The 16015-nt window shown below is 42.3% G+C and overlaps 1 protein-coding gene across 4 annotated transcripts in view; it reads left to right on the top strand.

Annotated features, from left to right (window-relative positions):
• TECRL (trans-2,3-enoyl-CoA reductase like) overlaps positions 1-16015 on the top strand; it is a 117750-nt gene that overhangs the window by 84460 nt on the left and 17275 nt on the right. For all 4 annotated transcript variants that reach the window (XM_043513464.1, XM_043513463.1, XM_038399988.2 and 1 more), the window contains exons 5-8: positions 8609-8724; positions 11002-11107; positions 13505-13577; positions 15859-15902. In XM_043513464.1, coding sequence (XP_043369399.1) covers positions 8609-8724; positions 11002-11107; positions 13505-13577; positions 15859-15902 — 339 coding nt within the window. The remainder of the gene's footprint in view (positions 1-8608; positions 8725-11001; positions 11108-13504; positions 13578-15858; positions 15903-16015) is intronic.

Raw genomic sequence — 16015 nt, 5'->3', positions numbered from 1 at the left:
TTCTTAACTGTTAGAAGCTGAATGCACCGCACTATTTTCCATTTTTGTACAATTGTGTGGGTTAGAGTCTCGTTACTGTTGATTTCTATACAAATTCTAGTACAACTAGAACGTTCCACCTAAGGAATGCTGCATGACTTCTGATTTATGCAGCAGTAATAGCAATGGATTTTGCACGTGTTCACTGATCGGAAGATCGTTGGATTACCTTGAATGCCCATGATTCTTTGTATTGTAGCAGAGGAATGCCATGAGGCTGGAGGAGTGGTTGGGCATGCAAGGGTGCATGGACCGTTTATTAACAGCTTGTGACCTCCAACAAATTTGAAATTAACAAGGGCTGCAAATAAACTGTCAGTCTCTCTTACACTCTCCCCAAACATCCTCTCTGTGTTCTAGCTGCAGAGTTTGAAATCCATTTTGAACAGCAAGCTACAGGCTGCCAATCATCTCTGTGTAACTGGAGTAGAGTCCCATCGAGACCACTTTTCTGGCCTGGGCAGAATTGACTGTCAGTTTGGAGTGTCGTAAAATGCGATTATTAGGATGTGGTTAATAGATTCTTTAGATCCTCAAAAGTGTGTTCTTGTGTCTTTTATCCCGGATCCATGGAGTCCATTTTATACAGTTCAGAAAAACAGTTCAGTTGACTGTTTAAGGACAGGCTAGGTAGGAATTTAGCCCAAGAAGTTATTGTACTGAAGAACTGATCTATATTTCAGATTTAACTATAGCCAGATTTTTCAAAAGACCTTAGCACTCAAGACCTTATTTAGGTAGCTAAATAAGAGAGGCATGTTGCCTAGTGGATAATGCACTGGACTGGGACTTGAGAGATTTGGGTTCTCCTTCTGGTGGCCTCAGGTAAGCAGCTTAACCTCTTTTTTGCCTCAGTTTACTGAAATGGAGATAACCCTCCTTTTTCGGATGGCTTTGAGACCTCCTAAATGAAAAGTTCCATGGAAATGCACCTCACTGTTGTAAATAACCAGGTTTTCAAAAGGGCCACTTCATTTAGGTGCCTACAGGGAGTTGATGGATGCTGGAATTCTTTTTGAAATCTGGCCCATAAATACACCCGTGTCCCATAACTGCCAGTCATTTTCTGTCCATGTTGGAGTTAGGTTACAGATGGGTATGCACATGTGTCCACCTGGGTTGTGCCTGAATATGACAAAGCTATAATAACTGTGCCCTGATTTACAATAACTTGTTTTTTTTTTTCAGGGGCTGGCAGGTATGTGTCCTACTGAAGTGGCAGACAGAGCCTTAGATCTCTGCAAGGAATGGGGAGGGCTAGTGGCATCCAGCATCCCAGGACTGGTACTGGGACCTTCCCTCTCTTCTGCCATAACCAGCAGAGCAGGCCCGGTACATTTCGCTGTTCACTCCTTCAGTGATTCTGGGGGATTCTGACTGAGAATCCCTCCTTCGACCACTGCTCCACTCAGACAGGATGGAGCCTTAATAGCTAGAAATCCTGCTTCACTGTCACTGTAACCCCAGGCCAAGAAATACTGGCCTGGGCAGAGTCTGGGTCTGCAGGAATTAAAATATAGCACCGCGGATTTGGGGAGATGTTCAGGAGTTGGAAACAAAAAAAGTTGTTTGACTATCCAGCTAGCACTGCAGGACTTTAGCATCTGCTGCCAACCTGCCTCCAAATCCTTAACAACAGTTGAGATAAAAGGTCAAAAATAGAGGTCATTTGAAGATATTGCCAAAATGGTGCCCTGTTGACTTCCTTGATGTTGCAGAAGTATAAGTGGGGGTAGAAATTGGCCCAGAAGCTAATGCTGTATATTAAGATTTAACCCAGTAACACTTGGAGATGGATTTTTTCAAAGGCATTTAAGGCAGGCACTCAGTGCTGTAGGATTTGGGTGCCTGTGGGTGTTGAGTCCCCTCTCTTAGGTTCCTTCGAAATCCCAGCCATTATCAACACACACACACACACACACAGAAAGAGTAATGGTCTCCATAATGACTATAAATAGAAGATATGCAGTATCATATTGTCTGTGTGGTATGCACTGTATCCATTTGGGCCTAGAGTCAGAATTGTACACCCAGCCACCCTCTGTCTTTCATTCGTCAAAAAACTAAACTCAGTCCTTTAGATAACTTATTTACCTGCCGCTGTGGTCTTTTTGTCCACATGATTGCCCCATACATGCTTAAAATATGTCATTGCTATTGCTTTGCTGATAGCCTCAGGCAATGACCCAAACTCATTGCTCCTAGCAAGGGTGCTCTCTCAACCACTCCCATCAGCTCCCTACTCTGTGCGCACAGTACCTTGTTCACATCGCTCACTGATGGAGGTGTCCCATGAACTGGCTAACCTACCCTTACATGGCATGGAAGAGCCAAGGTACGTAGCTGAGAAAAGAGCAGCCGGGAAAGGTTAAATGGCCTCTCTGGAGTTGCAGTCCCACAGCTCACCATAAATGAAATAATACTAGACTATTCCAAAACGCAATATGATCCACACTAGGGGTCTGTTCCATGGCAGGATAAAAAGGGCATGTCAAAAGTGTTATATGGGAAGAATCAGCTAGTATATTCTCATAAAGACTTATTTGTGAATCTGTGGGCTTCTAGTTTATAAGTATGGAATTTTCCTGCTGTTTCTTATTACATCAAAATAATGTTTCTACTTTGTCCTCCAGGCTCCAGTCCCTCCTCCCCCAATTATCTTCTTTTTATCTCTTTTGATTTAACTAGTGCATGCAATGCAATTAGCTGGCATTAGAAATCCTGTGATCCCCTCTGGTGGTCCCACTGGGCTCATGTCGAGGCTCTTATCCAGCTGCATCAACCAGTCAGAGAAGTTGTCTCATGTCTCTGCCACATTCCATCTGGGTTACAAGCAACGAATAACTTTAAGGAGCTCCTTTCACCTCTTCTGCAGTCAGGTCTCCTAAATATACTTACTGCCTCATGTGGTTTGGGATTATAATCCCTGACCTGATTGTTATTCAGGGCAGTCAGGCTTCATTGGCATGACACACTGTACAAATGCTACCAAAGCGTAAATAAAATAAGAGCCAGACCCCTCGGGACATGTCAGAGGTAAGAATAATCTGATCCATGCAGGATGAATGAGAGATCAGGCTGGGTATGAGGTTTGCTCCCCTGTGTTTCTTTGTCATTAATCAACATTAATGCTGATAGAATTAAATGCTAGGGGCTACTATCGTTCTATAATCTCAGATCACTTTTTGTGATATTTTTAGTAGGTCAGAAGTTATTGAATAACCCATTAAGCATCTGATGTTCAGACATACTAACTGCCCGGCAGCTCCAAATGAGATCAGTCCGAGCTCTGGTTCCTCTGAAAATCAGGCACTGAGCAAGTGTGCCATTTTCAGAAGCATGTTGCAACTGCTGGCAGAGAGTGGCTCTTTGTCCCCTCCTAGTGCCTGGACCACAAGTGGATGTTTATGAGTCTGCTACTGCCTTCAAGCTAACTGGTGTGGTCTTGTAGCTCAAGCAGTACAGGCTTTAGATCCAGAGTTTCCAAATTCAGTCCCTGCAGCTGACCCCTCCTGTGGCTTTGTTACAAGAACACCAAGGCATTGTTTGGCCTTTATTTTCAAAAAGGAACTAGTGGGTTGAAAAAATGTTTGAAAATAAAGTTGGCTTGGGGGGCGGGGCTAGCCTAGATGACGTCTTGAGGTCCCTTCCAGTCCTATATTTCTATGATTCTATGCACAAAGAATTGGAGTGTTCCCACACAACCAATTATGGGCTACACATCAGATTGTGCCAGTGGTTAACCAGGCAACAGGAGATGGTGTGGGCAGGGAGAAATAGAGGCCCCTCTGATGGATCAGTGAGTAAAGATGCTCCTAAGCACCTGGTGATGAGCTCCTGCCCATTATGGGTTGCCCCCCCCAAAAAAAAGACTTCTTCAATGCCACCAAGCAAATGGGTCAGTGGCAGATTTGTGGCATACTGGGAGGGAGAGAAAAGGGGAGGCAGCTATCCACTGCATGGGATATGAGAAACTCATAGTGGCGATGGAAAACGAGGGTATGTCCCTTCTGAGAGCAGTCCACACTCGTACAGAGCAGCAGACACTGTTGTACAGGTTGCGCTATAAGTGTCCTGACAGAATCGACATCCAACACAGGAAGGTTTGTTTCAGAGCACTCTCCCAACAGTAATACTAACTATAGAGCTCATCAACATTTTTAGTTGAAAAGGGATTTCCCCATTTTTTAAGGCAAACTTTTGCAGAAGAAATTCATTTTCAATGATGTTTTTTTCCAGGTTTTCAAAGACTAACTGTATACCAAACACTTTATTGGCAAAGATTTTCAGTTTTTGAAAACTGGTTATTTTTTTGTCCAAAGTGGTTTTCAACAACTAAAGTATCAATGGGTTTTGGTTTACATTTTTTCATTGAAAAACTGACTTTTTGAAGGAAATTTCAACAAAAAATGAAAAAGAAACCCTGAATATTTTCTAGAAATAATGGTATTTTATCAGCTCTATATAATAATGCTTCAACTGATCCACAGCACTTATCCCAGGTGCTGCCCCATGCAGTGATCCAGACATAATCTCTCCCGCCAGCCCAGACCTCCTTTGATTGCAAGACTGATGATAGGCTCCGGGATCATGTGCCACTAAAGTCTGCAATGAAGTGTTTTGTATTGGAGATTGATGACATGTAAGCCCTTCCCCATCCCTATAGACCACCTTGGACAGGTGGGGCTTATCAGTGTCACAGACCTATCATGACTTGTTGTTTGTGTTGCTGGTGTGTGAGGTTGCTCCCTTGTGGTGTAAAGTACAGCATGGTGCAACTCAACTGTATCTCTGAGTGGCTTGTTCCTCTGGCATATCGAATCAAGCTAGTCCATAGCTTGTATATTACTGCTGCTTAGGCAAAATCAGGCTGTACTCCATCCACAGGCCCTGCCTGATTCTCTGCCTTCTGGTCTGAGTCTGAAATTGGGCAAAGAGAGAACATGTTGTCTGTTGCAGTGCCAAGTAGCCACACACCTGCTGCTCTGTCCCTGACTACTCCCCACAGAACAGCTGCTGTGAGCTGTCAGCAATGGGCTGGGATTCATGCTGAGTGATCACAAGCAAGCTACTCACCTCTCTCTGCCTGTCTCCTCTCCCACCCTTTGTCTATTTAGTGGATACGCTTTTCCTGGCCGGCACTGTCTCTTACGATGTGTTTGTACTGCACTTAGCACAGTGGGGCCCCCAGACTGTTAGGCGTCACTGTAGTATCACTTATAATCATTCTCATTTGCACCCGGGCGTGCTGCACTGGGAAGTCCATGGTGAGACTGTTTTTTTAAGGATGACTTGACCCCTCACACTCCAGACCCATTCACTCCACAAACTCTGGCAGCCTCAGTTCACTTGGGGATGAAGTGGCATGTAAGAGGTGACCAGACCTCATGCTGGCCTCTCTGCCCCCAGGCTGTGCCCTCCTTTACACAGACTCAGCGTTTTCCCTTCTTCCCGCCTGTCTACTGACGGACCGAGTTAGGGAAACACTTACTTGGGGGAGAGGGGAACTGTGCACAGGCCTAATTCAATTGAGAAAAACCTTCTGAAAATTGAACCTTACATTTATTGCCTGAGATTTTCAAAGCCACAACATAGAATTGGATGCTCAGTTGGGATGTTAGTGGATTGACACCATCAGAGAATTTGTCCCATAGTAGCTAACAGAGGAAAAGGGAAGGGTTGTAGTGTCCCAAAATAAAAGCCATCCCAATTTAAAGATTAGCTGTCAAGGAAAGTCTCTCTGTTGCAGTCATTTATAAGCACTGCTAAAGATAGATTTCAAAAACAATGCATGGGGGGAGGGGGTCCACTGAGGGATTGCCAAGCACTGTTTGGAGAAAGCTATTCAAAATTACATTAATTTAAACCACAAGCATTAACATGTAGTGTTCTAAAGCACTGCAAATAGCCACCTTTAAGCTAAATAGTCCATTAGTTATGAATATATAAACTCCTTTCTGCGGTGTTATGCACTTGAGTTACAATTTGCTCATTACAATCTCTTGTACATATGTAGTACAACATGGTTTTAATCCGGGATTTCATTCCAGAGAGGCTAGACAATCAGATCCATGCTCCATGTTGTTCTGATCACATTATATTTCCCCCAGCAGGCATTCTCTAAAGCTTTGTGTCAATATCAATGGAAGGCTGTTTTCCATGGCTGGACTGTAACTTTTAAAATCTGCCCTGAGAAAAGGCGAACATAGCTGCATTGCCCAGTGAGAGAATAGAGAATGGAGTGTGAGGTGAGCCCCGGTCTACACTAAGAAATTGGCCGGTATAACTATTGTTGCCTACCCCCAGTGTAGACAGTGCTACATCAAAGGGAATTTCTCCCGGCAGCTTAGCTAACCATCTCTCAGGGAGGTGGAGTCCTGCGCTGATGGGAAAACCCCTCCGGCTGGCATAAGTGGTGTTGTCCCTGAAGTGCTACAGTGGCACAGCTACAGCATTTTCAGTGTAGACAAGCTCTCCGACTATCCTCTTCCCCCCACCCCCAGTCAACCCATGACTTCCTTGATTTTCCCCCTTGCTGGGGGCAGGAGTACGGGCTGGTCTACACTTAAAACATATACCGGCATAGATGTGTCAGGCAGGGGGTGTGAAAAAACCCACAAACCCAGCAACATAGCCATGCTGACAAAATCCCCAGTGTAGACACAGCTATGCCAACAGAAAGTGATTCTGTTGGCATAGCTAATGTCAGCTGGGGAGGTGAAGGTTCCTACACGGTAGAACTTCTCCTTCTCTCAGAGTATGCCGTGTCTACACTGGGGGGCTCTGCTGGCATAGACTCTGTAGTATACACATAGCCTAAGGGCTGGTCTACACCTGAACACTTACCTCAGCATAGCTACATCTCTAAGGGGTGTGGAAAATCCACACCTTTGAGAGACCCAGCTGTGCTGACTAAACCCCCAGGATAGACAGTACAATTCGTCGGCCAACCTAGCTCCCACCTCTCTGGAGGTGGGTTAGTGATGGGAGAACCCCTCCTGTCGCTGTGTTGAGCGTCTACACTGAAGCGCAACAGCAGCGAAGTGACTTCGCCCAGCTTTGCGGAGTAGCTTACTTCTCCCCTGTGTGCCCAGGCAACTACTGTGGCTGGTGAGTGGGGCAAAGAGGGACAGAGCCAGGATACCACCCGTTCACGTTGCTGAAGGTCTTTCCTCTTAAAATTGTGGAGCTATGTCAGCAGAGCCCCCGAGTGTAGACACAGCAGACTCTGAGAGAAGGAGGAGTTATTTTTCTTTGGAAAAGGTGTTGTTCCTTATATACCTCTATTGACTGTCTGTGTACATTCCTCTCCAAGGCTTGGGAGTGCACTCCCTCTTCAGTGATTTCGGTGGAGGCTTCACTGAATAAGGACTGCAGGATGGGCCCCCAGACTTCATATGCCAATGAGCTATAAATGGCTAGTTGAAGAATGTTGTAATAACTAGTGCTGGGTGAGAAAGAGTTTTCCATCCTGTGATAATTGTCAAGATATCAAAAACGTTTACTGTTCCGACTTAGAATGAAAAGTCAAAATCTTGCAAATTTTTATGAAGCAAAAATCCAAAATTTCAGGTTGGGTCAGTTAAATCATTTTGTTTCAATTTCAACCATTTTTGAGGGTTTTTTCTCCCATTTGCTTGTATGATAATTAGCTCGAGTTTTGAAATGAAAAGTTATTTTTGAACCGGAAATGAAACCTTTTGACAATTTTGAAACTTTTTTCAAACATTTTCCAGTTGAAAAAAATTGTCAGACCTGATCCCCGGACTTGAGGGATGTTTTGGCTTTGCATTGGCATAAGAACAGCCATACTGGGTCAGATCAAAGGTTCATCCAGCCCAGTATCCTGTCTTCCAACAGTGGCCAATGCCAGGTTCCCCAGAGGGAATGAACAGAACAGGTAATCGAGTGATCCATCTCCTGTTGTCCATTCCCAGCTTCTGGCAACAGAGGATAGGGACACCATCCCTGTCCATCCTGGCTAATAGACATTGATGGACCTAACCTCCATGAATTTATCTAGCTCTTTTTGAACACTTTTATAGTCTTGGTGTTCACAACATCCTCTGGCAAAGAGTTCCACAGGTTAATGCACTTTGTATGAAGAAACACTTCCTTTTGTTTGTTTTAAACCTGCTGCCTATTAATTTTATTTGCTGACCCCTAGTTCTGGCGTTCTGAGAAGGAGTAAATAACACTTCCTATTTACTTTCTCCACACCAGTCATGATTTTATAGACCTCTATCCTATCTCCCCCCAACCCCCCGAGTTGTCTCTTTTCCAAGCTGAAAAATACCAGTCTTATTCATCTCTCCTCATATGGAAGCTGTTCCATAGCCCTCTCATTTTTGTTGCACTTTTCTGAACCTTTTTCAATGCCAATATATTTTTGTGTGTGATGGGGTGACCACATCTGCACACAGTATTCAAGCTGTGGGTGTACCACTGGCCCCTTTGCCATGGCAGATCAAATACTTAAGTCTGCCTAAGAACTATGATTTCTTCTTATTATTATTCCTTTGTTGTTCAATTCCCGACCCTGAGAAGTCTTTTTTTTTTTCATTTCTAGGTTTTTCTGACTGAATACAGTGGGCCTCTACTAATCTACTTGCTCTTTTACATTCGTCTCTCAAGTATTTATGCTGAAGAGGAGAATATGGAGAGCTTCCGTCACCCAGTAGTTCAGTAAGTGCATGAACCAAAGTCATGCAGGACGGTAAGCCATTCAATGTTCCAGATGAATGGATGACGAGACTGTTGTTTCTTAATGCTCTCTGTTGTTTCTGTAATGGTAGAGCCCAGAGAGGGCTTGACCCTACATTCCTTCCACCTCCAAACCTCTCCTCTCTGAAGTCAATGAGAGTTTCAGGTTGTTGTTGTTATTGTTAATTATTATTTGCATTACAGTAGTACCATGTGGTCCCACCCCAAAATGGAACCCGGTTGCATTCGGCATTGTGTGTGTGTGTGTGTGTGTGTGCATGCATGTGTGTCTGCACGCACAGTGGGAGACAGTTCCTGCCCTGAATAGTTTATATCTAAATAGGCAAGCCAGATGTAATGGAAAACACAGGTGGGAAGTGACTCACCCAACATCATGCAATATATCAGTGGCAGAACGAGGAATAGACTCCAGGACCTCAGTCCTGAGCCCCCTATCCGTTAGACCAGAGTACCTTCCAGTAACCAAATGAATTCAGGATCAGGACCACAGCATAAAGGATGGTCTTATAAGATGAATGGCATCAGACTTCAGCAAAGAGGATACCCAGATCTGCTCTTTTCAGGTAGTAGAGAAGAAGCATTGTCAGAGGAGAACATTCAGAAACAAAGTGATGAATAAATGGAGAGTTTTTCAAAAGGATCTAAGAAATTTAAGTGCAAGGCTCTGATTGAATGAGGCCCATGCTCCTAAATCCTGTAGGTGCTTTTAAAAATCTTACTCTAAAAGTTCAACCTGGACCAGATGGGATCCATCCAAGAGTTCTGAAGGAGCTTAACAACAGTTGCTGAGCTACTAAATAAAAATATTTGTTTTTAAAAAATATTCCCTTGCCATCAGCAGAGCAGCTCATGGGCACAGCAGTCCTTTTGTGTGCTATCAGCTGTAGGATCGGGGGAATCTAAATAGACAAGCGAGAGAAAGGTCGGGAGGAAGGAAGTAATATCATAGACTGGGAGGGAGATGGGGAAATAAGGCACAGAAAGATTGAGTTGGGAGAGCTGTGCATAGAACCCAGAATAATTCTTGAGTAACACAGTGCCAAAAGACCAAGTAACAAGTAAGAAGTGGGTTCTCCTCTGGGTTGTACATTTAACAGGAGATAGAGGGTTTTAATAGAAGAGAGGCCAAAATATCTGCATTATTTATTTGGGGGCTGGGATGCAGAGAGTCTTTCTGCTGATCCTTTTAAAGCTATTTAGTTGTGGTTCCTGTTGTAAGCCAAATGTTTTTAACATTCCTGACAAGAAGGAAAGTTTGATTCTGCCTTCTGTACAGTCGTTAATTACCTGATTTTCCTAAGCTCAAACCTTGCTGATTTAATTACTTCAAAATTGTTTAATCTTTGACTTTTATTGGGAATTTTGTACGGTGGCCAAAGTATTTGAAACTTCACACACTGAAAATTACTTTTCATTTATGTCTCATAATTGGCTTTCAATGAGACAGGCACAGCTAGTACGGTAAATACAACCAAGATAAAATGCTGCCATGAATCACTCTTGACATTTGTTTTTTAAACCCAATCTTTATGAGCTGCAGCTCGTTCTCTGAAGCAAATCAGAAGTGCTGGTTGTTGTTTCATAATCCTCCTCAAAAGGGAATCAGCGTAATAAATTCTATAACAATTATCTCGTTCCATTGTAACTTGGAACAAAAAAAGCCATGGCAGGGATTCACTTTGCAACAAAATCTTGTTTTGACTCCACAAGGAAATGAAATACAAACTACCTCAGTGTAGCTACTGTACTTACTAAAGGGCAAGCAAACCGTTCAGAATGTTTTCAAATGTCAGACACATCCTACGAGAGCATTAAGATAGCCCTAAAATGTGTGAGACATCACAGGTGTCTGCTTGTATACACAGCTGTCCTGTTTTAATCGACTGTCATAGCTGTACATTACATTCTGAGCCCGCTATGTCCTTTTTTTTAATTCAAGGTGGGTAAAATATATTGCTTCCACGTTAAAACGGATACAGTGTTATGTAACTCTATGAAAACAATTCCACGAATATCAGGATTCAGTTGCTTTAGCCAAGGCAAAGTCTATGCCCCGAGATTTCAAGCGTGACTCTTCGGTTCTAAACTATCAGTCCTTATTCTTTATGTGAAAATAAAGTGTGATGTAGCAGAAAGTGCATGTGTGGTTTTTGTTGTTGTTTTGTTTAAAAAAGAAAAAACAACCTCACCACCCATCTTTCATGTATCTTCATTCCCCTTTTTTCATTGGTTTTCCAGCTTGGCCTGCTTCTGTCATTGTTTACACTATGTCAGACATCTTCTGGAGACATTATTTGTTCACAAGATTTCCGGAGGGCACACGCCTCTGAAAAATATGATAAAGGTGACAATTATATTTATCATTGTATTCAATATAGAGAAGGACTTCATGCTAACGGGGCCCAGAACGATGACAGGAAAAGAAAATTAATTTGTTTTCCAGGCCCAGTAATTATGTTCCCTTTACAGTATTTAAAGTCTCAGGGCCAGATTTGTAGCTGGTGTAAATCCGTTCAGAGCTGTGTTGATTTTTTATTTACACCTCCTCAGGATCCCGCCTTTAGCGGGCGTAGCATTTCTCTGACTGAATGGTATTGGTTTGCCATTATTATCTGTATTATGTTAATAACTGGAGTTCACAACTAAAATCTGACTCTACTGTGATATTTGCTGTGCAAACGTAAAGTCAGAGACAGTCCCTGCCTTGAAGAGTTTCAGAGTAGCAGCCGTGTTAGTCTGTATTTGCAAAAAGAAAAGGAGTACTTGTGGCACCTTAGAGACTAACAAATTTATTTGAGCATAAGTCTTTCGTGAGCTACAGCTCACTTCATCGGATGCATTTGGTGGAAAAAAAAATGAAGAGGTTACACTCTAAAGAGACAATGCAACTGAAGGATTATTATCCTTGTTTTAGAGATGGGGGACCGAAGCAGGGAGAACATCATGTGACTTTCCCAAAGTCACATGGGGATGCAGTGATAGATAGATGAATAGAACTGAGGTCTCCAAGGCATTTGTCGGGCACCTTAAGCAAAACTCCATCCTTCCTCTTGCTCCAGCTGCTGTATTATGAAGTAAGCCGTAGCTATGCATGAGGAGAAACAGGGAACGTTAAACGAAATGTCTTTTAGATACGTTTAAGCTTTGTAGTCGAGAAGAAAAGGTTTGGCTCTGCAGACAGACCCCTTTGACCCAAGCAAGGAAGGAGATAAGGTTTAGTGGGCATGTGCTGAGAAGGATGCTAACTTTCAAATGAGATGCAAACTTGAGGTCTTAATAAAATAACACCTCAAAATAAGAGGTAACAGTCCCAAAAGCATCTGTAACTTTCCAAAGAGACTTAGGCACTTGGGAAGAACACTAATTTTCACTGTCATTTAAGCACTGATGAGAATTAGATCCTGTGGTAGTTTTGGTAAGAAGTAAAGTATTCACCAGGGCATCTATGCAAGATTACAACTGGGTTATTATATGGTACCCTCCCTTTCACCCCCATCATTTCAGTTCAATGGGGTTTTCTTCAGTCACCGTCAAGCAACTGCTATGCTCCATCTGCAGAAATGGCCGTGTCTCGTGGGTGGACGAAGTGATGCTGAATACATTCGATCAGGCACAGTGCAACTGAGTTAATTTCAGTGGAACTGCACCTGCCCCCATCAGGGCCAGATCAGATCCATAAGACCCAGTCCTGCAACAAACTCCATTTGGGTTGCACCTCATTCCAATACTGAGTCCCATTGACTTCAGGTTGCAAGGAACCTCTGGAATGGAATTAATGCCCAGTAAAGTACTTTGGGGTCCTTCTTGTTGAACGAAGTGATAGACATCTAAGATAGCATCAAGAAAACATTAGCTGTAGACTAAAAGGTCTTTGAGGCTGGGGCTGTCTTTTTCTTTTGTGTTTTTACCACACCTAGTGCAAGGGGATCCTGGTTCATGACCAGTAATGCTCACGCTTCTATGGCGAGACAAATAAATGACAATAATTAATAAATGTTAACTCAGTTACACAAAAATGTGTGTGGGAGATTTAAAATGCTAATGCATTTTACCCAAAGAAAACACACATTTGCTGAATAAGTGACTCTACAAGAGTTACTGATGTTGGACGAATAGCACATACAAAGCTTTGTCATAACCGGTAATACTATATCCAGGAATAATATTCCACTCAGTGTAGTCCCCAAAAGGGAACTTATTTGCATATGTACTTCTTTGTGACTTGCTTTTTATTGCCTTTGAAGTTTTACCTCTATATGATCATTGCTATCTCAGTTTGGAACACAGGAGCTGAAAACAAATTACAGATTGACAAGCTGAACCTAGCTACGATCATCTCTTACAAATAGATTTTAGATCTGTATGAGTCAGAAGGAATATGCCTGTACCATAGCAGAGTCTAGTTATATTTCATTCTGATAAAGTGACACTCCTTTCATTGGGCTAGATCATTGATTTACCGTGATCCCTTGGTAAGGGAAAGAATAAAGGTGGCGATGCTCTAGGAACAGGCCAAGAGTCATTTAACTCACTATTAAAAATGTGCTTCTACTTTCCAATTTGGACATAATAATTTTTAAGAGGGAAGACTATTATTACTTTTTATTAATGAATCGTCTTTAAAAATCACTGTAATCATCTGGACTTGGAGCACTGCTGCTAGAAAATGTATGTTAAGTTATAATTTGAATTTACCTGTAATTTTTCCTCCTAAAATGTATCTTTTTTTTTTCTATTCCAGGGCTGTGCCTTTTACTGGGGATTCACTTCTTGGATTGCTTACTATGTCAATCACCCCCGATACACTCCACCATGTATGTACCATGGAAATGACATTGTTTTTTTAAATCTTTCTGGGTCCAATCTTATGCTCATTGAAATCAATGGAAGTTTGGGCCTTGACTTCAATAGAAGTAGGATCAGACCATTTGCCTGTGCAAAGCATAGGCTTGCATTATTTGTCAATAGAAAGATTAATGTAAGCATCCCTCTTGTACTATGGCTGTGAACATATGTTACTGTTTAACCCAGCTTAATCATCACCGAGTTTTGTGAACATGAAATATTAGCCAATTGAAAGAAACAGTGTGATAAGTATTATTCTCACCTCTGCAATATGTTTACCTTAAAAAATATACAAGGGGATAAGAGCTGGATGAGTATTTTCAAATGAGAACATTCTTGCTTGATATAGAAACTGCATTTTTATGAAAACTAAAAGATTTGTGAACCCAAGAAGGCTTTATCAAATATTTGCAGCAACACTGGGGAAAAAAATCTTCATTATTCCTTTTCTTTTCCATGTACAGTCTTCATTCATCATTGTTGCACCACTAGTCTTCCTGGGTGTATTTTGTTGAGTCATTGAACTTCCCTTTCTTCTTTTTTGTGTTCAGGCATAACCCTCAGAGCTTTCTTCCATTCATGTGTTTGGTTGTCACACCTTCTTTCGGCTATTTCATTTTGCTGGCATTTCATCTTTGTACTTCTTTTCTTTTCTTTTCTTTTCTTTTCTTTTCTTTTCTTTTCTTTTCTTTTCTTTTCTTTTCTGTATGTGTGTTGTCAGGACACTGTCCGTGGGTTTTGGGAGAATACAGGATTTGCCCTGCCAATTTCAATTACTCATATTAGTGTCACAGTGGGATTTTTTTTTTAAAGTTCATAAATGGCATATGTTCAATTTTAAAAAATCATCACATTTCATTTTGAAAAATGGCATTTCTTCAAATGACCTTTTAAGTTTGTGAGGAAATGGCAGCAGTGGATTGAACTTCTGTGTGAAAACGAACTCTTAGATTCTGGGTCATTGAATCAGCAGGCACTGAACGCAAGTATTTATTTGAAAGTTTTTTTCCCCTTAGAATACACTGAGTATCTAATTCCAAGGACAGCCATTTTGTCTATTCCTTCTACAGTTCTCAGTGGAGGTCATCTCCACATCGAGTGCTCTTATTCCTAAAACTACTGCTCTTGAAATGATGCTTCTGGAGTAAACCTCCGTGAGCTGGATGGTACCATACTCAGATGGTTCAGATAGATAAAGAATGATATGAATGTCAGCCCCTTCCTTTTGGGAAATATCCATGGGCAAACCCCTGAGACTCAGACCCAGAGACAATTACTTTTGTGACACACAGGTGACTGGGGAATAGCATGCAGGTATAACGAGTTGAGCTAGGTTGAAAAGGGAACCTGGAAGAACATCTAATTAGTAGACACATGCTCATGTGCTGTGCTGGCCGTCCTGGCAGCTGCTGTCATGGCACGTCTCCCTTGCACAACTGAGGAGCTGCGTGTCAGCCCAAGTTGAGACGAGCTGGGTTTGGGAAGGAGGTGAGGTAGGACAGTGGGTTGGACTAGATGACCTCCTGAGGTCCCTTCCAACCCTGATATTCTATGATTTTATGACATGGGAAGGATCTGCAGACTCAATGACAGTGAAAATGCTCTGTGTGCCTAAAACCGCAATTGAAGCTCTGGAGGAAGGCGGCAACCCTCTGAGATGTTCATGGTGCAACACTATCATGATGCATGGATACCAAAGGGGTACGGAAATGCAGGGTTGGGTAGCTGAACATTGTAGGGACTAAATGTATTTATTGAGGTGATCTGGCTGAGTTGCTGATACTTGATATATGATGCCTTAGTGCTACAAAAAAGGAAGGGCAGGATACATCTCAGCTTCATTAATAGTGGAGGCAGTGCGGACTAGCTGATTAAAACATCTCTATTGGAAACAGAAGATTTGGCTTCTAGTCCCACTACTGCCATTAACCTTTGGATGACTGTAAGCATGTCTCTGTGCCTCACTCCCCCATCTGTAAAATGGGGAGAATGATGCTTGGCTCCTTTGTAAAGATCTATGGGTGAAAGGCGCTCTATGTATCACTATTAATTAGTGACAAAGAGACTGACATTGACCCAAATACATTTGTTATTTGCATAATGCTCAGACAATGTGGGTGAAATTCACCCTTGTGCAAAGTTCCTGAGGGACATAAGCATTTCTAGCCCTCTGCATCAGGGTGAACTTCACCTACAGTGAACCATGCACATAGACTAAAGTGTAACTTATTATTTCCTTCTGTTTTCTAGCATTTGGCAACAGGCAAGTTATTTTTGCTGCCCTCACTTTTCTGGTACGTACTCAAATAAAGTATTAAGGATGCTTATGGGATAAAACAGACTCATTATTTGTCAAGAGGAGTAACCTTGTGTGATTGAAGATTAATGCCTGGTCTTGCAGACCTTC

This window comes from Dermochelys coriacea, chromosome 4, assembly GCF_009764565.3.
Source record: "Dermochelys coriacea isolate rDerCor1 chromosome 4, rDerCor1.pri.v4, whole genome shotgun sequence".
Taxonomy (NCBI): Eukaryota; Metazoa; Chordata; order Testudines; family Dermochelyidae; genus Dermochelys; species Dermochelys coriacea.
Note: the sequence above shows the minus strand (reverse complement) of the source record. Positions and strands in the feature narration are given on the sequence as shown.